At 40.1% G+C, this 25,187-nt stretch overlaps 1 protein-coding gene across 8 annotated transcripts in view; it reads left to right on the top strand.

Annotated features, from left to right (window-relative positions):
* NFATC1 (nuclear factor of activated T cells 1) overlaps positions 1–25,187 on the top strand; it is a 243,498-nt gene that overhangs the window by 114,803 nt on the left and 103,508 nt on the right. For all 8 annotated transcript variants that reach the window (XM_077270055.1, XM_077270056.1, XM_077270057.1 and 5 more), the window contains exons 7-8: positions 17,636–17,691; positions 18,701–18,833. In XM_077270055.1, the coding sequence (XP_077126170.1) occupies positions 17,636–17,691; positions 18,701–18,833 (189 nt within the window). The remainder of the gene's footprint in view (positions 1–17,635; positions 17,692–18,700; positions 18,834–25,187) is intronic.

The raw sequence follows: 25,187 nt of genomic DNA, 5'->3' as shown, positions 1-25,187 counted from the left end.
TTTTATAATGTTCTCTAACCATTGGGAAAATTAGTAGTAAAAAACTCCGTCTCTTCTGCACACCTATAAATGTACTGTCTGAGGGGGGCATCTTATTTTAATATTATATTAACTTTTCTCATCAAATGGAAATTTCCACATCTGTTTATCTATAGAAAGCAATTATTTGTGCCTAAATAGCATTTTCTAAAATAGCGTTATTTCCTTCCTAGTTGCCTAGTTTGACTTAGACTTGGTAATATATAGCAATTGCAGATGGAAATATTTATTGAATGCGGATTGTCCAGATTCCTGTGTGATACCATCACTTTAACCTGACATGTGTGATTATAATGACGATTGTCAGTTTAGGTTATAAATGGTTTATATTCCATCTAATATATTTACCGTCTGCAATAGGAAATATGATAGAAGATATTACAATCTGTAATTTCCAAAATTTTTGCTTCTATCACATAAATTGTAGATATATATTTTTTTGTTTGTTTAAGGCATTAAATATTTAATATTATCGATTGGAGTCACCAGTAGGAGGCTTTATTGTAACATGCTATGTAATCCTGAATGGAAACCAAGCAGAACCAATTGTAGTCACTACAGTATTGTTTCTGTCGCGACAGATCCATTACTGTATGGGTCTAGTGTTTCTGTTCAAACGGCTAGTCTGAGCTTAGGCTTAGGACGGATTTACTAACAGATTTCGGACCCATCTTACAGAGGATGACATTGGTCTACGTTGGCCTTTTACTCCCACAACCTGTGGACCGCTGAGGCTTGTAAATACCTGCAGTTGTCACTTGTGGTACATGGTGCGTCATCACCAGGTAAAACGTGACTGGAGGGGTAGAAAAAAAGAGCAGCACTGGCACTGAAGGGGATTTAATAAGTGAGTATCTTTTCTTATTTTACCATTGACATTCTTGGCCAAATTTGTCACAAACTCGGAAAACACCTTAAAAGCCAATTTACAAAGAGCGATGATCATCCAAACCACCAATCATTGCCATGTAGTTGTAAGGACATGTGATTACAGTATCTGGGCCTTATGGTTCATCCATATTTTACCATGGCTCTGTTCTTCCTATGTTATGTATAGCCATTATTCTGCAGCCATAGAAGTGTATAGAACTATATTGCACCGCTTTATGCCTCCAATTTCATATTGAATCACATGGAAGTTTTTAGATTAGAATTCTGTTGGTTTCTTCTATTACACAGATGCCAAATCACATAGGTAATATGTCTGAAATATCGAGCAGAAGGCGAGAGGCCTATGGAAAGACAAGATGAGCAGTATCAAATTTTCTTGTACAAGTTAGAACATATACTGGTAACACAAATTACCAGTTAACCATCTGTTCCAATTACATCTTAAAGAGAATCTGTCACAGGTTTTTGCCAACTAATCTGAGAGGAGCATAATGTAGGGGCAGAGACCCTGATTCCAGCGGTTTGTCACATACTGGCCTGTTTGCTGTAGTTATCAGAAAATCAAGCAGGAGATTGTCACTAGAGGACTAGTAAACTATTACCATCTAATCCTCCATATTCCTGAGCTCTGTCTAACCCTATCACCACCATTGATTGGCAGCACAGTGTACACAATAAAGTTGTCAATCAGAGGTGTAAGCGGGGTTATACGTAGCTCAGTATTTAGAGCACTGGTAGATCTGCAAAGATTGTATCACAGCTGCAGCAAGAATCCAAGTAATGAGACATTGCAGGAATCAGAGTCTCTGCCCCTACATCATGCTGGTGATAGATTCACTAGAATTCATTGTTATAGATTGTTATAAGGGTCTCGCCTTTTTTATTATATCATACGCTGAAACATAGAATGTCACATAAATATTTCACTAAATTTTCCGACTGATTTTTACATAGAATCCTATTTCTTTCTTCCGTTTTTCTCGGTATGTAGTTATTTAAAGGTGATCCCTTAACCTGTCCTCCTGAAATGTTTACAATTTCACTTAGGAGATAGTATCTAAAATCACTCCCTGCAGGCAGCAAGTAGGCAGGAGACTCTATTAGTGTCAGTCTAAAAGTAGCAGGCATTTGTTTTTACATTTGTGTATGTGTGCTATATTTGGATCAGCATTTATTGTTCCTGGAGCAAACACAAAAGAAACTGTGAAGAGGCAGAAGAGAAGGTGATGACATAAGTGACTATTAATGCTCCTCCTTCAGAGCGTTCCTAGCCTCCGGCTGTATGGCGTGTTGCTGGCGAAGTGACAGTCTCAACAGAATATATGCTACAGTTGTAGTATTTCCTTTATTGCTAAATATAATAATGTGTATATATATATATATATATATGTATATTTAGTAAATATTTTTTAGTTAATGGGCTTTTTCAAGCATATGCTTGTAGTTTTGTAAACCTTGCACTTATGTGGAATTTTATGTGACAGATTGCTACAGGACTGTCATTGGAATCTGCATTCACAGGCAAAATACCCCAGTGGACTGATCTAGACCCTTTACCTGATGTGCAAATCTTACATTCCTTTTCTATCATTCTTCTATGCATTGTTATGAGCATATTAGATTTTTTATTCTTTTTTTTGAGGCACAATCATTAGAGACTTTGCAGTGGGCTAGACGTGATCATCAAGTAGTTTACATAACCAGTGATGGACTGGGACTGAAACTCAGCCCAGGCATTTGAAATCACACAGACCCATGCTGTCCCTGTCCCCGAGCACCAGATGGGGATTGCTATTAGGCCGGAAACTCGCGCAAATCTCTGGCATGAATACCCGGCACTGCCGCCGGCACTCAGGACCAGAGTATGCGGCTGCATGTATTTCTATGCAGCCGCACACTCCGGTCCCGAGTGCCGGCGGCAGTGCCGGGTATTCATGCCATAGACTCGTGCGAGTTTCTCGCATCACACTCGCAAGTGTGACCCCGACCGTACTAATATAACCTGGGGGAAATCAAGATTCAAGACTAATATTTCTAATAATACTAATAATATTGCTATATAAGACTGAATAATAATACTGCACCTAGAGTGACTGCAGACTTTAACTTCAATCCTGGAGTTCCCCTTTCACTATAACAACTGTACTAACACTGACATTACCACCATACAGTGACCATATAATGGTAATATCAGTCCTGAGGACACCAATGCTGTTAACAGTGTAGCACACAATGCAGCCCACGGTTGGACAGGCCCTTCTGGCATTTGCCAGATGGCCAGTCCGGCCTGGACACTGGTATACAGTGATTTTGGTGCGAACGATGTCTGAACAGTTTTATATTAAGTTTATGGTTAAGAATATGACTGGTTTTGCCAGATTGGCTTTAGTTCATGAGATATTTAATAATTAGTTACAGTAGAATTCTGGCTTCAAAAAGTCGCTTTTTTAGCATTGTAAGACTATAAATTATAAAACAAAATAATTATATGGGATATATAAAGAGCCAAAAGGCCAAAAGCTATTGCATTTATCACACACAAGTTGCATTGGGGGAATGCATTATGGCCATGGATGAATTACCGTATCTTCAAAACTAGAACCAATTCAGGAAAAGTAATGGGATTTTTTTAATCCAACACCCTCAAAATACCGTAAATCCATTTAAAAAACCTTGGAAACTGAAAAAAAAAATTTTTTTGTAGACCTGTGTTATCAAAAGTCAAATAGTCACCATTGTTTTACTATCCAACACTAAAAAAATGTGCTGAAGGTTTAAAATGTACGGTATACTTTGCAATTGTACTCAGGTGTATATTTTTACATGTTGATGCTTCTCTAACACTCCAGCATCTTTTTTTATTGCAGCGCTTGAGAGGTGCTTCTAATATAATGTACTTGACCCTACATACTTACCACCGTCATTCTTCACCTGCTATCATTGCCTTCAGAAGTTTGTGACCTGCCGGATTGCTCCAGTGTTTGCTTAAACGAGCCGGAGGTCACTTTTCAATGCATGTCTATCAGAGTCTCATTCTGGCTCTCATAGGCTTGCATTGAGCGCATGTGACCATTACTTCTGACTTCAGGCCAGTTGGAAATTGCGGTCATAAGATGGCACCGCCGGATCAGAGCAGTCCTGATAAACGGTGAAGATAGTAATGGGTAAGTATAAGACTATGGTCAGAGACCTTAGATTAGAAGCACCACTCAAGCACTGAAAAACAAAACTCCACTGGAATGGTGCTTTAAAGTACCACAACAGTAATTTTTCAAAAATGCTTTCCTTCATTAGGGATCATGTGCACAAGTGTCAAAAAGGAAGTAGCATACTCACCGGTCACAGTCTTCTCTCGGTTTCAGCTGCGTTCCAGTCCATTGTGGCATCACGTGACTGCATTTTTGATCTGCCGAATCACATGAGGGGATCAGTTTTTGATCTTGATAAGAATAGATGAATAGGGATAAAACCTAACTTTTATTGATAATGGTTAAAAAGGAACTGGCCTCATAGAACATATAACAAAACCAAATCACATGGTAATGAGCAAGAGGGTAAAAAAACATTCTCATCAAAAAAGTGCCCAATGGGATCTGTGCAATATTGTAAATGGTTCGATCTCGCCCCATCCGATCGGTGACTGAAGACCATCCAATAGGAGCAGGAGAAGAGGAGGTAGAAGAATTGATGGTGTATTCCCCTGTCACGCCCCGTGTGAAGACTCCTGTCTTGGCAAGGTCAGAACCCAAGTGTGATCTCATGACGCCTAGAAGCCTGCTGTTGATATTATATTGAATAGGGAGCTGCTACATGCTCCCGTCACCGGTCGGTCATTGCTTGGTCTGTCACTTTTTGAATTTACTCCATGCTGTTATTGTTCTGAGTCTCATAGACTTACTTTGAGTGACTAACCGTCGCTCCACACAGTGATCCGGCAGGTTACAGTGAACAGGAGAGGGCTACTGAAACCAGAAGAAGATGGTGAGCAGTGAGTTCATTACTACTTTAAGTGCACACATCATGTTCTAAGAAAGGAACAAATAATAATAAATCCCACTCTGAGAGCTCCTTTAAATAAAAAGATATACCTTACCCTCTTAACCCATGCACTTTCTAATACAGTCCAAAAAAATGGATGGAGATTCATCTTGCCAAAATGACCCACCTTGACATACATCTTCACTCTAGAAGAGTATGAATGATGTGTGGATACCATTTATTTACACTATGTAAATAGTTATCGTCCAGCCCCAAGGATGCAGCAGACTTCACTATTTTCATGGTAAAATCTAGCCAATGTGATTGGAATTCCAACAAAATATAGTAAGTGTGCTTAGTCTAGAAGAGTATAATGTTTCAGGTACAGCCAAATTGTCATTTAAGTATAGGCTCCTGTGTAGTGTTCAGTGAGGCAGAGGCAGACAGGGAGTTATATTTAGGTGGAGAATAATCACGAGCATCACTGGAAATGACGGTCGTGCGCGCCATGAAGTAAGCTGAAACATAAGGATCGTGCAGTCTAAACATTGCTCATTGAAATGATCCCCTTAGCATCACATGATGCAGATCCATACTGTCAAAGGCAAACGAGCAAGATTAGAGCGACTCAGATCCTGAAGAAAGGTCTGACTTAGTTAACGCTTGACATATGACCATTCCAGCTGTGTTATGTCTGCAATTTAATTATTTGCATTTGGAAAAAAAATGTATATACTTTTCATACTTGGATTTATGCCAGTAGCTGATTTATTTTGGATTGAAGGGGTAGGGTAGGGTAACGGTCTTTTTTTTAGATTTATATATAAGGAAACATATTTAATAATAATAATTTCTGCCTTGTACTAGAAATAGAGATATATTTTGGTTGATATACATGATATAAATGTATGAAAAGATCTAAGCAGGTTGGCAACGCAAAACGCTTTACATTTACAGTATGTCACATTTGATTTGCAAGTTGTAAATAGTATAAAATCCCAGGGAGTCTTGAAGCTTTGTTGTTTCAATCAACTGTATATATATCTATGGTTTTACCTGTGGCTCGGACATTTGTTAGCCTGGTTTCTGTTTTAAGGAAGGTTATGTTTCAGGCCCATGTAGATGACATGAGCTGCTGAGCTTACTAATTGGCTGTATCTCTGTCAACGTGACGTCGGCGCTGCAGACAACACACACCGGGACCGCAGAGGATACTCAGCGCTGGACCCAGGGAGGGTGATATATACAGGTTTATTTTTCCACAACAAACAGCTCCTGGAGACTCTCGTGAAAAAAGAAAACCCCTTTAATGTGTTTCTCCTAATTCAGTACTACTACTTTAGTAAAATTATTCCAAAGCAGGACAATAGACAGTTGAATAATATTAGTGCTATGGAAAAAGTTTCCTCCTTAATGGAATTTGTCATCATCAGTGTAACTAGAATTCTGAAAATTCTGCAGGCTGACAAACCGTAATGGAATATTATCATGTGTTGCCTCATCATCATAAAGTGATAACATTACAACGTGCTTGAAAAAACTAGCCACTTTGCAATTTAGTTGTTCGTAAAAATCCTCTCCATTCTAAAAAAATGGATGGATTTTTAATGGTATAGTTTACTGTACTGCTCAGTGCCTTGGTTACCGGCCACCACTGGAGTCTACATATATGGAGTGATAGCTGGTCTCTTAGGCAAGGAATGCAGAGCTTACAAAGTATATCTTTTTTAGCTTGTAAGTGCTGCTCTGAAGCCAGCTAGACAGCTGAATCTGACCAGTTTCAGCACCTCTTTGCACTATGCCAATGCTGCTGGTATGAACTGTCGATCATTCAGTAGTGCACCACCCTTTCGGCAAGCAGAAAGCTGGAAGGCAGAGAAACATTGTACTCCTGAATACAGAACAATAGGACTCCTTTAGAAATCTCTTTAATTATATATGGAGTAACATATTGTTGGGCAAGAGGTGTTACTAATCATACAGGCATTCTAGATCAGTCTTATTAATAAATAATATATATACAGGAAGGAAGGGGGTCATTTCTTAGTTTAGTCTTGGAGAATGGTACCAATTAGGACACTGCCAGGCCAGCTTTCAGTGCTGTACGTTATTTCACAAAATGCAGCAAGATTAATTTTCTGCCATCTAACTTGAACACGATAAATGAAGTAAATGGACAATGCGTATCTGTTTCCTAATAATTAAGTGAGATTTTCTGAATAGCACTAATAAATGTAGCTCCATTTCATTAAATGGTAGTATGTTATTTATCCTTCACAGTTAATGCAGTGCAGTTTAGAGTAATGGCTTATGAGTTGGATCCAAATGTCTGAGCGTAGCTCTAGAATTGCTCCTCCCTATTAGAGCAGATGTGGCAGACATACAATGGAAACTTCTGTGGCTTATGGGTCCTCAGGCATATCCTAGTGAAAGAGGTTATCCCACTGAGATTGGGCTGCAAAATATACATGGGCATTGAAACTAAATGCTTTTACTGTTCCGTAAGGTCATTTTCAGAAACGGGCCCCCTCAAATTGCTCTAGTACCCTTTTTTCAGCATTTGTGTGCGATTCTGCAAAACATGTTTACAGTAAGGGGCTGACGTCGTAGTCTAAGGTTTCCCTCCTGGACTGGCTCCCAGTTCATAGGCGTTGAGATTTCCCTGTTGGTTTTCTAGACGTAATATGAGGAATTGTCTACGTTTTTTTTTTCTTCATTTACGTCTGTATCATAGCAGCTCCTGCTCCTTATGTTTTTCTTAAATAAAATGTCACTGCTTCTTAATGAGTAGACTACTCTTTTTATAACTGTAAGGGTCTGGATATTCTCAGAAGAATTCCTTACAGAAATGAAAACTATTTCTTGTTGGCTTCGAGAATACTGACAAAACACTAAACAGTCTTCAGGTTTTATTTTTGTATAACTCGATTATGAAATAAAAATTCATTTTTATACCAAGTAGCCCTTTCTATAAGCATTAAAAAATGTAGTAGTGTGTTGGAACTAAGCCAAGAAAAATGATTTGCATAAAATCCAAACATATTAAGAGTAATGGAGATGAATCCAATCCTGAACTCGTGAAACAATAGAATTTTAACTAATTTCAAATTCAGTTTTAGACTATTTGTTTTTCATAATAGTCATGTTGATTTAGCATGGCATGAAATGGTACCCTAGCTATGGAGGGTAGATAGTAGAGATGGGGATTCTCAGGACTCTGGTCCATCGGCCAGGTTAGCAATCTGTGACTGCTAAAGGAAAGGCGTGTGAATCGCATTATTTCCTGGCAATCCTGGCTTTTCATTTGATTAGCCAAGCTGGCGCAACTTCATGTGTGCGTCACTCTGCAATGATTATGTCACCCCTGAAGGTGAGAATCTGGAAAGCCAGAAGGCAAGGAGGTTCACAGACTTCCCGTCCTGGGATCACAGATTACTGACCAGGCCGATCAACATGAGTACTGCTAATCAATTTTCCCAACTCTTGAAAATAGCTAAAGTTTTGTAACAAAAATAGGTATAGTCGCAGGCATTGTCGGACTGGGGTGCCAAGGGCCCACCTGTAACATTGACTCTAGGGGCCCACTATTCATTTATATGCAATATTACATTACCCTCATCCACAAATTTACCTTTCTTCAATATAATAAGAGTCTGAGAAGTTTGTTAAATGAATGATGACCTGCTGGTCTCGTCTGTTCAAAATATTTCAAGTGTATTGTGCCAGCTACTGATTAAATATAGGGGCCCACCAGGGAATTCACCTGTTCCGGGTGGGCCAGTCCAAGTCTGAGCACTCTTAAAGATTGCACACAGGGGGCAATATTCATGAAACCACCCTGCCATATCAGTATATTCATGGGACTATGACAGAAAACCCAAGCAATAGAAAAAGATAAAAATGTTATGAAAATGTTGAGCCACCCGCAAATTATTCCCTGAAGGGGTTATCCAGGGCATCAAAATTGATGGTCTATTATTAGGCCTGGCCATTAGATTGGCAGTCCGGCTGATCGGATACTGAAGGGCATATGGCTTTCAAGCTAGTAACACATCTACTTCATGGTTTTCTAGACACAGCTCGGTAATTTCATTAGTGGTTGAGCTATAATACCAGGCGTAGACTCTTGAAAAGGACATAGCTGTCGTGAACTGGTAATACTAGGCATATCCACGGAGAAAAGTGTATATCTGTTTTTGTAGAATAAAAGCAGATGAGCTTATAAAGGATGTTTGGCATAACATATATAGCATACATCATGTACCAGCTTTATTACGTCTATCAATTGGATTTGATTTTGTGTAATTATAGCTGATCAACTATAATACAATTTATAAGGAGGTAGGGCTAAATGAAAGGCTCAGTTTGCGTTGTATGGGCTGCTGCTTAATCACCCTCAATATAACATTGCAATGGATAAGCTGCAGTCTCCTGCAAAAAAAGGGCAAGCTCTGTTTAGATCTCATTTCAGTAGTAAGTTTCATGGATCCTAGACAAAAGAAATAAAACCCATTTTGCCAATCCTTAGAAAAAAAACATCTGGTATTTAAATTTGAGCAGTGATCCCCAGAAGCCCTTAAAGTTTTGTTCTGTTCAGTTCTGGCAGACCTAATATAAACTACTGCTAGGAAGATTTGGATACTGGCACCACATACACTTTTTTTTCCCCCAACCACTGCAAAATCTATTCAATTTTTTTTAATAGCTTTGAGATTTCAGCAACGTAGGAGTGTAAAATAAGAGAAATGAAAAGTCCTCACTTCATCACAAGAAGGCAAGCCTCTCTAGCCTGAGAACTGCAAATCGATTTGCCTGAGAATGCAAACGACCCTAATGTTTCTAAGCTAACACAAATACCCGAGTCCTGTTTGAAACAGATTTCTTGCACAAAGAGACTTCTGTACACAAAATATGATTATTTCAGACATTTGTAATAAATCAGGTTACTCTGTATTTGAAATGTCTGTATGTATGGGGCGTGGGACTGAATGCAGAACAAAAAGGGCTTTCACTAAGAGCTCTCGAGATACGCTTTTTTTTATGTATGCAAAGGCTGTGCGGTCAAGTTCAAAATAACTAATATTTGCATTGCTTAGCCTGTATGCTGACATACATATTCAAAAGCAGTAGCTTCGCAGTGCTCTGACATCTGATCTCCAGTATGGCAGACTAGTGTTGCAACAGGTATCATTCATAAGACAAGGATTGCAGACAAGGAATCAGTCGTTAATAGTTATAAAAAAAAATGTTTAATTTACTGTTTGTTATTTTTTACATTTATGGGCACTACATGTTTTTGATCAGCCCTTTTTTAGAATCCAAGACAGTCGTTTACAGTCAGAATCAGTTATTTTTAGCACCAAGGATCTTAAAGAGTTATTCCCATCTTCATTGATGTGAATTGTTGGAAATGTTTGTAAAGACAAGCATTTTTGTAAGATACTATTTATTAAAATTCCCCTCTGTTCCTCGGATAATTATTGTATTTTTGATTGTTTACAGCTCATTGTCTAGTACTGGTCACTGCTACTGTCTTGCACTAATGACAAAACATGTGCAGTTCTTACTAACTCTTTTCACCTGAGCTTGTAAGCATTGCATTGAAGTGGGCTGAGATCACTGGAATGTATTTTAGCTCCAAATACTGTCCAACTTCAGTGTCACTGCATGTCTGATGCTGCAGAAACAAAACTGCCTTATAATAGCAGTTTAGGTAGCGCACAGGTCTGGCCAGCAGTGCAAGAATGCTGCTGGTTTGAACTGTCAATCAAGCAGGAACAACCATCCCCCAACAGCCAGGAATTCAGAAGCCTGGGGAGTGGTGCACTCCTGAATAGGCAACATTGGGCCAACCCATTATATAAGCACTTGAGGGATATTTTTTCCCATCCAAGTGCCCTTCACCTGCCTGTCACACTCTGGACTTCGTTAATGAACTCAGTTCCATGCAGCTCAACCTCCTATATATTCATATTTAGAACCATCTTGAACTTCAAATATCCATTTGCTTTCTAGCCAGTACTATTTATGCCTCCTGGAAGCGCAATATTACTATTATGATTAGAGACTAAGTATGCAGTCAAGAGATTTAACAGTCATCTTCTCCATTATAACTGTGTGAAAGGAGCTGTCTAATCATCATCAGTTCCTATGATAAGAGTTTTTTGCTTCCCAAGTTGACTTCTATAATCCATGTAGTATCATCATACAGAAACTTTGGTTTACTGAAATGGTGACCCCTGTGACATCAGTAAGGGATACGATTCCAAGGTGGTCATTACAAGATAATAAAAAAAAATATCCATGAATTTAAGATCTAAACCAAACAACTAAATATCATAATACTACTTAAATAATATATTAGTTACATTATAATAGCGCTGGATAAATTATATATTGAGGGACTAGTTACATGTTAACATTAAAAAATCCATGGACTTTTACTTTAATTATCAAATTGCCATTGTTTACATGTTGGCACCTTAATAAATAGTTTGTACACATTTTTGTAAAAGTCAGAGTGCCCAAAGTAACGTACCAATATATTGTAGGCACTTTTAGCAGACGTGAAGTGTTTTTATTATAATTCAGCTTCTCCATGGACAAAATGATATGGGCTGTGTAACAAAATCATTCCCACATTAAAAGGAAGCCACAGTGGTAATCAGCTGATCTCCATGGGCCCTGCATCTCTGTCTTCCAGTAATCCACTATTATTACAGGAAAAGAACAGCTAGCCACACTTTTCCCTTTCAGAGAAAATGTAGCATTAGATATAGGCGTTTGAAATGAATAGACCCTTCAATGCACGGTCACACCAGATTCACATGAGTACAGAGCTGGCTGTCAGCCGGGATTGGCGCGCTTCACTGAATAGTAGGCAGTGACTGTATCCGCCCCAATGTTTGGAAGTCAGCGGCTGTAGAGAGAACATCACTTCATTTTCTCCTTGTAGCTGCTGCTACAGTAAGCCAGCCTGATATAAAGGCTATTTTATCTGCATGTTACCCTTATATCTGCAGGTGAATAGCATTTTTGGAGTTGACAGGTTCCCTATGTTGAATAGTAGGGAAATGCTCCAATAAACGTCTGAAGAGGAAATACATTCCACTCAAACCTTCTGCGCATGATAATGGAAAGGATGACATAACAGCATTCCCTTTTCTTAGATGATTTCATACTTTAGTTTGTGCCAAAGGACATTTCCAAATCCTGGGGAAAAAAAAGGTTCACCAACAAGGTATGCAGTGTGTCAACATCTTTAACGTCTGCAAACAGAATGGTACAAAAATGCAGCATCATATTTTTGCGAGTGTAAATTAGCTGATATTTCTGACCTTTCTGCAGCCCTAGTTCAGGTGCAATTACAGTACACGACAAGGACAATAATAATGCTAATCTGAAGGGTCATGTTAAAGGGAACCTGTCACCCCCAAAATCGCTGGTGAGGTAAGCTCACCGGCATCAGGGGCTTATCTACAGCATTCTGTAATGCTGTCTAGCTGACGCCACTGAGCGTGTAGTGGACGTAAGTGGAATTACCACTGTCAGTCGGACACCCTAGTGTGAACAGCGTCCGACATGACAGTACCCCGCCTTCTACGAGGGAACCCAGGGCCCTCACGACTTATAGGACCCGGCTTGTCCGGATGGCGGCGGTGAAACATACTGACCAGCCGGTCCGCATGTATGTCCGAGGCTGGTACCCAGGACCTCTCTTCCGGCCCATAACCACGCCAATGTACCAGGTACTGTAATGTGCGGCGCACTACTCAAGAGTCAACCACCTTGGAGACTTCAAACTCCAAATTGCCATCCACCAAGATTGGAGGTGGCATAGGCGCCGTGTCCACAGAACCCACCACCTTTTTTAATAAAGATCTGTGGAACACGTGTGTTTTATATACCGTAGGGAGCGCCAAACGGTAGGCTACCGGGTTAATGATGGTGGCAACCCTAAATGGACCAATAAACCTTGGACCCAATTTCAAGGATGGAATCTTGAGTTTTATGTTTTTTGTGGACAACCACACCCAGTCACCCACACTCAGGTCCGGACCTGTCACACATTTACTGTGAGCCACTCGTTTGTATCTTGCACCTACGCTTAGCAAGCGCTGTTTCACTCTCCTCCACACGGATGCCAGTTGTGGTCCTAACTGGTCCTCCTCCGGGACGCCAGTAGAACCCCCCTGACGCAGAGTACAAACTGAGGATGGAGCCCGTAAACACAAAAGAACGGAGACTCCCCAGACGATTCCTGATGGTGATTATTTATAGCAAACTCAGCCAAAGGAAGGAACGTCAACCACTCCTCCTGATTGTCAGAAACAAAACAGCGTAAGTACTGCTCCAAATTCTGGTTCATACGCTCGGTCTGACCATTTGACTGAGGATGAAACGCAGAAGAATGCGACAACTTGATCCTCAGCCGTGAGCAAAAAGCTTTCCAACATTTTGCCACAAACTGAGTACCCCTATCAGACATGATGTCAGAAGGGACCCCGTGAAGTCTGACCACCTCCTGCACAAATACCTGAGCCAGTATCTTAGCGTTGGGCAACGAAGGCAAAGACACAAAGTGCGACATCTTTGAGAACCGATCAACAACCACCAGAATGACCATGTTCCCAGCAGAGGAGGGCAAATCTGTGATAAAATCCATGGAAATCTCCGTCCAAGGCCTACTGGGTACCCCGAGAGGATGTAGTGTGCCACCAGGATGAGAGCGGGACGTCTTAGCCCTAGCGCACGTGGTAAATGCTGATACTTTCGAGACCACATCCTGTCGGATTTTGGGCCACCAAAACCGACGCAACACCAACTCCAAGGTACCCCTAACCCCTGGATGGCCAGCCAGGACACCATCATGATGCTCACCCAACACCTTTAGGCGAAGATGGAGCGGTACAAACGATTTATTAATGGGAAGCTCTGGTGGTACCTCCTCCTGAGCCTCGGCAATCTCAGCCTCAACTTCGGTCGTGAGAGCCGAGACCACTACACCCTTTTGGAGGATGGGTACCGGATCTTCCCGAGGTTCTCCCCCCGGAAAACACCTGGACAAAGCATCCGCCTTAGTGTTCTTTGACCCAGGTCAGTACGTAACAAAAAATTTGAACCGCGTGAAAAACTGCCCAGCGAGCCTGCCTGGGGGACAGACGCTTGGCTGACTCCAAATACAGCAGATTTTTATGGTCAGTGATCACTGTAACCTGATGGACCGACCCCTCCAAGAAGTGTCGCCATTCCTCAAAAGCCAACTTGATAGCCAACAACTCCCTGTTGCCGATATCGTAATTACGTTCGGCGGGCGACAGCTTCTTAGAAAAGTAGGCGCATGGACCCAACTCGCCCAAGGATGAGCCTTGTGACAGCACCGCCCCCAATCCAACCTCAGATGCATCAACTTCCATGGTAAATGGTTTTGATACGCCCGGTTGCACCAGAATGGGGGCAGAAGCAAAACTGTTCTTCAGAAATTCAAATGCGCGCACAGCAGCCTGAGGCCAGGCGGAGAAATTGGTACCTTTTTTCGTCATGTCAGTAAGCGGTTTAGCAATGGTAGAAAAATCCTTGATAAACTTTCTATAATAGTTGGAAAACCCAAGGAACCGCTGGAGTGCTTTTAGGTTATCAGGCTGTTCCCAATGCAGCACCGCTTGCACCTTCGCGGCGTCCATTTTAAACCCTGAAGCAGACACAATATAACCCAAGAAAGGCAACTCCTGAACCGAAAATACACATTTCTCAAGTTTAGCATAGAGCTTATTTTCCCTGAGTAGCTGTAACACCTGCCTCACATGCTCTAAATGAGTATCACGGTCGCATGAATAAATGAGAATGTCATCTAGGTACACAATAACGAATTTCCCCAGAACATGCGAGAATACATCATTTATGAAATGTTGAAAAACTGCAGGCGCGTTTGTCAACCCAAATGGCATCACCAAATTTTCAAAATGACCCTCAGGAATATTAAAAGCCGTCTTCCACTCATCACCTTGACGGACTCTTATGAGGTTGTACGCCCCCTGAGGTCAAGCTTGGAAAACCACTTAGCACCAGCCACCTGGTTGAACAGATCAGGTATCAGTGGCATAGGGTATGGATCATGAACCGTAATCTGGTTTAACTCCCTGAAATCCAGACACGGGCGTAGTCCGCCATCTTTCTTTTTAATGAAGAAGAACCCCGCTGCCACCGGCGAGGACGAAGGCCTGATGTGCCCTTTGCTCAGACTCTCAGCAATGTAGTCTTTTAACGCTTGCCTCTCAGGACCAGAGATGTTGAACATCCTAGCTTTCGGCAATTTGGCCCCAGGTTTAAACCTAATAGTACAGTCATAGGGGCGATGTGTGGTGGCAATTCTGAGCAACCCTTCTCTGAGAACACATCCGCAAAATCCATCAGTGACTCAGGAATGCTTGGAGTCACAGCGGACACACATGTGGCCAGGCAATTCTCCTGGCAAAATCCGCTCCACTGAATTATGTCCTGAGTTTTCCAGTCAATAACCGGGTTGTGCATAGATAACCATGGAAAACCCAGAACCATTTGTGCAGGAAGATTACTGAGCACCCTACATGTAACCTGCTCAGAATGTAGGACCCCAATGTGGAGTTTCACCTCAGCCACAAACTCAGTAATCTCCCCCTGTGGGAGAGGGTTAGCATTGATGGTGACCACCCGGATAGGATGAGGCAATTTTTCGACCGTGAACCCGGCCGTGCACGCAAATTCCTCATCAATGAGATTAGTGGCCGAACCACTATCCACAAAAACAGTGATTGGCAGCTCTCTGCCAGCGACCATAACTCTGGCAGGGAGCATACATTGAGAGACCACCATGGAGGATATGCATAAGCTCAGATTGGCCTCCTCCACACCCTCTGAGCTTAGTAGTTTTCCGCCATTGCGCTTTTCTTAGAAAACAGAGGACAAGCATTTACATAATGCCCCTTTTTACCACAGCAAAAACAGGCTCCCTGCTTCCTGAGCGAGGGGGCTTGCTGATGTGACACCCCTGCGATTTGCATAGGCTCCGTGGGCTCACCTGCAGCAACCTCATGTGCACTTACGACCTCCCCCATAGGCGGCGTCTCTAGCGCCCCCTGACGCAAACGGCGATCAATGCGGACAACAAGACTCATGGCAGACTCTAGAGAAGCAGGAGTCTCATACGTCAGAAGGGCTTGTTGAACCCTTTGCGAAACCCCATGTACAAACTGAATCCGCAGTGCCGGGTCATTCCATTGTGTGTCCACCGCCCAGCGGCGAAATTCAGAACAGTAATCCTCCGCCAATCGCTCCCCCTGGCGGAGAGCGCGTATTTTAGATTCTGCTAGAGCCAATCTGTCAGGATCATCATAGATGAGTCCAAGAGCAGAAAAAAAATGTTACGGGAGTACTGGGTAGACTAAAGCTGGTAACCCGGGAACCTGCGATATCTCTCAGGCTAGGGAAACCCTGTCTGTCCCTTTCCCAGAAATTACACTAAAGGTGTGCATGTCTGGGCCGCCAGGCCTGACCCTGTCTCCTGTTTCAGCCCTAAGCTGAAACCACCACCCGCCACCCAGTGACGAGACCGCACACCAATCCCCACAGAAAGCACAGACAGGGAAAACAGAAAAACGCACCACGCCGCGGACACACAGGAATACACTATAACGTGCACAGGGCAAAACAAATACAAATATAGGAAGGAGGAATATGACAAAGGATAATACACCACCAGCTACGATATTCCTTCAACAAGACCACCACTCCAGACCGGAATCACTAGGCACAAAGCACAAGCTATAATTGGCGACGCCCAAAGTCCAGCACCACTATTTAAAGGCCGTGGGCGTGACCCAGCCTCCAACCAAATTACCAGCTAGATTAACCCCGAGCAAGCTGGATAAAGTCTAGCCGACGCCACTGAGCGTGTAGTGGACGTAAGTGGAATTACCGCTGTCTGTCGGACGCCCTAGTGTGAACAGCGTCCGACATGACAATAAGTTATATTATTTTGCATAAATACATTTTCAAAAGTGCATTGCATCAATGCTTTCTAAAATTGTGAGCGAGGACATTCAATGGGCAGAGAAAGCTTTACTTCTTTGTTCAATTCATTTCACAGCCAAGTTTTTTAGAATATTAGTTTTTTTGGGACACTTAACCAACTCATAGATTACGTTCAGAATGCAATATATTATATAAAACCTATACAATCTGGAATTATTTGTGACCAATAGTGACCAAAGCATTGTGTACTCGATATACAGTACATATAAAAGTCAACATTTGGGGGGAATATTTATTAATACTGTACTGGCTTTTCTTACAAGTCTAAAGTAAAAGATTGGAGTAAATTGTGCAAAATGTCTTACAAGTTTCATACCCCTTTTTAAATTTGCCACATTTTGGACTGTTTTACAGTCAGCAAAAGAAATGTGTGCCTACTATAAGCAAGTGTAGATTTGTGCCAACATTTGTACCATTTTCTGGCTTAATAAATCTGCATGAAAGTTGTTACCCACCACACTCATTTTTGCAGCTTTTGGCAAGCACCAAGCAAAAAGTAAAAATAATGTGAAATTTGAGCTCTTTTGCAATTCGAGACTTTCTGTAACTTTTTAGGCTCTGTTTATGCCAAAAACTGGTGTAATAAACATGGACCTTTGTACATAATATTTAGAATGTAATTGCCTAATAATAAATGTCTTCTTGTTGTTTTTTTTAGATGGTCATCATGTATGGGAAATGGAAGCCAAAACTGACAAGGAAGTGTTCAAGCCTGTAAGTAAAATCATTTTTAAAATTACAAGCTCGCGTCATTGTTAAAATTTGGGTGCGTTCACATGAACGTATTTTCTGTGTGCCTGGTCCAATATTAGCCTAAGTGCTAGTGCACATGGTCAGTTTTCCAGACAGACCTCCAATCTGGTTTGATTTACAGACTAGACTAGTGCAGGTAAATAGAAGGCAGCTCTTGCACCTGTCCACCATGTTGTACACGGAGCAAATCATGCTCACAATTTGTAGACAGCACTTGCTGAACTAAACGTTATTGCACATCTCAATCTTATAGTTAATTTTTAATATTAAAGTGAGTCTGTCAAGTGATTCATGCTGCTCAAACATGGGCAGCATGAATCGTAGCCTAGCTGCACGATTGCATCCAGGTTTATTAGTCTTTTAAACCCTCTGGCATTTCAGAGAAAATATACTTTAAAGATTCGGAGATCAGACCAATCCGGCTCTTCTGCTGGCTGGCTATTCTCAGCACTGTTAAAGGTGATTGACAGATCTCTATGTACATGTAAGGGAGTGACCTAACAGTCATCTACAGGGAAGAGCCATCTGGCCGGATCTTCAAAGCATGTTTTGTCTGAAACACTGAAACTTTTCTAAGAGTAATATACAGTACTCGGCTGCATTCGTGCCACCATGCTGTTATTCATGCTGCCCATGGTTTTGGCAGCATAAGTTGCCGGAGATTTTCCCTTCAATCTTGAAATAAAAATGATTGGCATGACTGATAAAAAATGCTTTCAAGGAGAATAATGACTTGATACGTATACTTATGGTGGTCTGTCTTCCTGCCATACATGCTGCAGAAATTGGTTTTTATTAAAAGACGTGTCTTCAACAATATTTTTTGTTGACACACAACAGTTATTCTAGCCAAAGCATCCCCATTCAGACAATTGTAACTGCGAATATACCCTTAAACATCTTCTAATGAATAGAAATAGTGTGATGAATGACTAAACATTAACGATTGAAATATATTTTTTCATTACAGAACTCACTAGTCGTGGACATCCCACCATTTCGCAATCAAAGAATATCCAGCCCAGTTCAAGTCAATTTTTACGTCTGCAACGGAAAGAGGAAAAGAAGCCAGTACCAGCAATTCACCTATCTGCCAGCCAATGGTAACATAATGACTCATGAAAGTGTTTCTTATATATCTGAAGCTGGGTGCTTGCAGTTTTGTTAAAGTACAGAAATGTCTGATGTAAACTGTGTTTAAGAAAATCTCGCCTCCGCGTTTTCTTAACTCATGGTGGATGAGGGAAACTTGCAATTTTGCTAGAAAGAACTGCTTGTTTGGTCCTGGCTAAACCGAGAAGCATACTACCTGACCTTCCCATTTGCAAACATCCTAGTTGGTGCCAAAAACACACACTAAAGGTAGCTAAACCTTTTTAAATGGTACAGTTCATCGAGGGCTCAAATCTCACATCTGCTAGAGGATCATAGTTCAGATGACCAGATTTATTCTGCATGAGGCTTATACAGTGCTAATGTCTGTAAGGTCAACCAAACAATGATCTGTTTTATTTTTGGGGAATGTCTTTTCTAAGATTCTAGATTTCATTTCATCCAATTTAGAACATGTTACGTCTTGGATTGCATTTTTTGTGCAACTGGGTGAGCTGGGAAGAAAGGGTGGGAATAGGAAGAAAGGTCTCACCCGCTGTTTTGGCAGTAGCCTATGCAAAGCTAGAAGCAAAACAGCTGTTGCTGATCTGGGTGTGGCTGGGGAAGAAACAAAGACTCTTTTTTTTTGACAAACCTTTGCAGGGCAGAGGTTCAGCAATCTGCAGCTAGAATCTTGATATTTATTTTTTATCATGGAGTCCGTACTGGAACATGGGTCTACACCATTCTACCTCATGAGTGTTCAGATTGGTAAATGGTAATTATCGCACTGGTTCCTTGTTGATTGAGGCAATACAATATAAGGTGTGTCATAAACACACAAATGGGATTCACTTTTTGATACAATTTTTTTTTTACTTTATAATCACTCTCTGTGTTCTTTTTTTAAATTTAAAAAAATACGTTGTAAGATATTTTTCATTTATATGTGAAATAAACTTGTTTGCTTTGTAAATGATCACAACGCATTGTTTGCTGCTCAAATAATCAATTCTGATTTATATTGTTGCATGTCTTATATGGTAAAATTGCTAATGGGGAGACATAGCTGAACTCTATAATAGGTGTATATATATATATATATATATATATATATATATATATATATATATATATATATATATATATATATATATATATATATATATATATATGGGCGCATTGGCAACCAAATATGCATAATAAGCATCTACGTTGATGTGGCTGCCACTTTGTAGCCTGAACCAATATTTATACTCATTAGGGTCTCATCATAAATATTGGCTTTGGGCATTTGGTTAAGAGCATCGACTAGACAGTAAATTCCACCAATTACTAATAGTTAATGCTACTTTTATGGGCATTTAAATGATTGTGCTGCTTAGTATATACCTTCTATTTTCTATAAAAGCTGAACCACGTTAATGTAATGTCATAAGACTTATCTGAGATAAAATCAAGTATATTTCTATTAGCCATTGGCCTTGTATCGCAACTTTAACTGCATGGTGACAGGTTGTAAAACTTTATTTAATCCTTAACTTTTGAAAACCAGTTTTGTGAATGAATTATACTTTGTGAATTATGATTGTAAAATGAAAATCAAATTGTAAATTTCATTTGTTTATTAAAATAAACAGGTTGATTTTATAAAGAGCTGGCATTAAGTGGATTATGTACAGTAAAATTCTGCAGTGAGAAAGGAACTTTGCACAATGTGGTTGTCCCTTGTTTCCCTTATAAGTTATATCTATACTCCCTGGTGTCATAATTAAGAAGATATTATAAATGGGTGGGGACATGAGCCGGTGGTGGTGTAAGGAGGATTTCAATGTAATTTGCTTTTCTGCAGTATGTACCAGGGGCGGACATATCATTGGTGCATCCTGTGCAATCCTGTGCACCAGGACCCAAAAGAAAAGGTGGCCCATTTCCACCTACAATTAAAGCGGAATTGTGCATTTTGATGAGCTATTGGACTGAAAAGTGCTCCTATGTTATTCTTACTCCAGGGCCCTTATTCATATAGTGACTGTGTCAATGCAGTGTGTAGCTAGTCTACAAACTGTTCACTCTTAGTGTAGCAAACTCCTTTAATGTGCATATTTTTTCAAGTTATCCTCTTCTAGCCTGTCTTTTTCATGGATTAGTTCATTCGCCTACTTTGGGTATTGAGTAACAATTATTTGGCCTCACTCTATTCATCAGAAAATAGACAAGTTTTTCTTATATAGTCAGTTGTAAGAGGTTTACACCAAGAAAATCATGTAAAAAAGAAACATTACTGCACTAACATGAGTATAAGGCAGAAATATATAGGGACTATACATACAACATGCGACCATCAGAACAAAGTCACTAATTGTACCCAGTGGAATAAATGTATAAACTGTGCCAAAAGCCTGCTGACAAATCAAACAGAACAATGAGCGAACCTCAAGATTGCAAAAAAACAATGGGGCGCGCTCTGTCCATAGGGAAAATGCATGGAAAGTGTGGACCACTGAGCAAGTGGTCTATTTCCAGGGTTTAAGTCACTAAAAATGCAGTGATACAAATGTGTCCTTCCTTACCTTTGCTTTTGATGGATCATATCCCAAGATTTGTGGTGTGAGATTAGTAGTCTAAAAAGAAAAACATGATTTTGTGAGACTCTGTCATGAGATGTCTATGCTATTTGTGTGGACACTCTTTGGTTGTGACATTGGTTACAATATGTCAAGAGGTTTAGTAGTATATTGCGATATTGTATTGAATTTGTTTCCTGAGAAATCAGAGTCCCCCACCAAATTCAAGAAAAGGTAAGGATGGACACATCTGTAAGTAAGAGACAAGGTGCGGCACTCAAGTTCACATAAACTTTCCAGGTCTAAATCTTGTCATCTCCCTTTTCCTGCAGAAGGTAGTGAATTCACAATGAACTTGTTCTTTCTTCTCCCAATTTGTTCAGAGTACATGATAGTTTCTTATTTACCTTAATTTATGAACGTTTTATCTACCTAACTACATTTAAATAAATCCATAGAGCAAAGTGTTACAAAGTGTGCCTGTTCCTCTGTATCAAAATATTTTGTTAGGACTTTTTGACATTTATGTTTCTAAATAGTGTTCCTTTTATAGACTTTATAAAAGAGGGATAGTGAAAGTTCTTTATATGATTTGTGTATTGAGTACTTTAAGTTTGAATCCAGATAGGCAAAGAAGTGAGCAAATATTTATCAGAATAGTGGATTTTGCCCATTTGACTGTTTTTATCCCAGGCAGATAGATGTTAAAGGGACTTTCTGGGTTCATAAAAGAAAGTCTGCTGTCACTTAATGTGACTGCAGACTGACGAATCATAACAGTGTGCGGTGTATGCTACACATTGTCATGGGCTCTGTAATATTATCTGTATTAGTGCGCGATTTGCACATTTGTGGTCATGTGCCAACTAGACCCATCTAGCTTCTATCAATTCTCTTTTATTGAGAAAAGCAGGTTGAGTTTAATCAGCACGTGACTGCAAGCATGCAACTCATATCACGAGATCATATCTACTCGCATGGGGCACGGCGTGTGCACCGCACACTGTCACCATTTGTCAGTCTACAATCACAGACAAAGAGTGACTGTACACTTTTCTTATGAGACTTGACAACCCCTTTAAATATGTTTCAATGCCCCTGGGAACTAAAATGATTAAGTTTCTGACAGTACAATGCGTTATCAGTGTGATCACTAACGAGGAAGTCATGGTGATGTAAGAGGATATCCTGTATAAGGGCCTAACAAGACGAAGTGCAGGAGGTGTGTGATCTGTGTCTTCCTTGCTTTTCTCTATATACAAATATATACATATGGCTTTTAATCTAATTTCCATCTGCTAACAATATTCTATAGAATGAGAAATGCTGAAAAATAATCTCACATTTCTCCTGTGCTGTTCTTCTAGACCCATTTCTAACCACACTTAAACATACTGCCATATTGATGTTTATTCCTGCCCACTTTCTTGGATTTGTTCTCCAACATTTTGTTTTTAAATAATTTTCCAAGACACTGGCTCAAAGTCAGCAGTTGGTTTTATACTGCTTGTTAAAGAAGAAAGTGAACAGCCCTTGTTTATTAAGATAGGGTACAACATTTAATTTCTTTCTGGCAAACAATTGCAAGAGACCATATGATGAAAAAAAATAATAAATAGTCAATGTTATCTTAGTTCTTTAACATGGATTATGTCACCACAGATTTTGTTTTGTCTGGCTTTTCCAAAAACAGATTTACGTCCCTAACTTTAAAGGAAATGCTTGATACATAGGGTAATGGGTACAAAGTGTAGATTTGTGGAAAAATGCTTCTAGAACATAGTAGTAAATTGTGGAAGGACGGGTGGCTTTTATAGATCGTTACTGATCAGAATGAATAGTATATGCGGCAGGCCTTGGAGAATAAACTCTGAATATACAACAGGTTGCCAAACGGTGGCATTTAATAGCCCACCGACCACCACACATGGAACAGTATGTAATCTGTTTACCACCAAGAAATCTAAAACAGGCACGAAATGCTAGGAACAGGTTCTATATGTGCACGGAAGGACCAGAAAATAAAAACCATTTGTTAGTAGATACCTTTGGAGTGAATCCGAGATTGTGAGTGTACCACCTTCCACCAAAGAGTGTGCCTTGCATTAACTACTAGTCTTAATTGTAGGGCACACTAATTACTTAAGTAAGAAGTGAATTTTATTTGAAGATGAGTCAAATTCCTTGGCAACTGAGGTGTGAGGTATCACGTAAACATACTGATGATTTTGGACATAGAAAAGTAAAGAAAAATGTCTGGTGGACTTTGTTTCAGAAAAGAAACAATAATAGTAAATGATAGTAGACTAGGATTCCAGTCAATGAAATGATTACAGCTATGACTCTGTGACCACTAAAGGGTCAGTTATATTGGCATCATGATTTTGGCCTCGTGATCGCATGAACACTGGACATGTACTGGTCATTAAGAGGATTAAAACAAATCTTAGAAACAAATATGTAAATTAATTATAAAACTAATAAATTATATACTGTATATTGGAGATGAGCAATTCAGTACATTGCCCTGTTTCAACATCCTACCTAGTCCTCCATGACAGCCAATCTTGAGCATCTCTGGCACTTATTATTCACGTCATGATGTCATGTGAAACCTAGTGACTAGTTATGATGTCTTCTAATCTCAAGAAGTGCCCAGGAAGATAAGTGGAGTATATCTGCACCGAAGTGAAGACTGGCTTCCATCGAGGTCCAGAATGGATGCTGAGCCATGGCAACACAAATTGAACTGCTCATCTCCAATATACACATGTGTATACAATTTAGTCATGATGTTACCTATATTTGGTGTTCCAGGTGCTCAGCTTTTACCATTCAGCATGAAGCGTGAGCTTTCATATTGGTACTACAGTTAACCCCAAAGATTCTGGAGAAAATCTATGTCTGACTTCACTAGCTGTAAAAAAGTTAAACTCACCCCTGCAAATGGTTACCATGTGCTTACTTAGTGAGATGTATATATAAGAAATTTTAGGCTTTAAATAATGGATGCCAAATTATAGTAAACGACTAAGTCTTATTATTTGAGCTCTGTTGCTGTAGACGTTTGGCTGAACTGAAAAGATTGTGTGAAAGACATTTTTCACGACAGCTGAAATTAGAGCTTCTAATTTGAGATGAGGTCACCTGAAGTGATCGGGGGGTGCTAGTTTGGACTTGATGATTAAGGAAAGTAGATTTATTGGTCTGTTATTACGCAGCTATGATCAATAGATTTACACCATATATTACAATAGCATAGTCTATTACATTTTTATAGCTAAAGCAATGAAGAAGCAGACTTTAATTTCTTTTTTTGCGTATTTTGGCAAGCTATCTTTACTTATGGGAACAGATGGGTGCTACGGTCAAAATTTCTTTGAGTGTTATAGATGTATATATTGATATAGGCAAAACTGTATGCACAGCCCTGGGGCTGAGTATTTCAGCAACATCTATTGCTAAAAGTTGTATGAATTCAGGCACATGGCCATGCGTGCTAGAAAGAAAAACCTGAGCCCATAATTTGCACTGTCATAGGAGGCCACATTTACAAGGAGTATTTTTTGCCCTGATAAATTTACCAGGGTCAACCAACAACTTGTTATGCTCGTCAATCAGGCCACACAAGGTCATGGAACAAGACCACCAAGTTCTAAAATTTATTGTGCAAAAAAATGTTATCTTCTCACTACCAAATTCAAAATGGTGAGGTCACCTTCTGTAGTACCCAGCAGTGATGTAGAGCACACACCATTGGAGTATGAAACAGAGGAAACTTTGGCATTCTGGCATGCA

This window comes from Ranitomeya variabilis, chromosome 6 (assembly GCF_051348905.1).
Source record: "Ranitomeya variabilis isolate aRanVar5 chromosome 6, aRanVar5.hap1, whole genome shotgun sequence".
Classification (NCBI taxonomy): Eukaryota; Metazoa; Chordata; class Amphibia; order Anura; family Dendrobatidae; genus Ranitomeya; species Ranitomeya variabilis.
The sequence above is the reverse complement of the archived record's forward strand: the minus strand, read 5'-3'. Positions and strand labels throughout refer to the sequence as shown.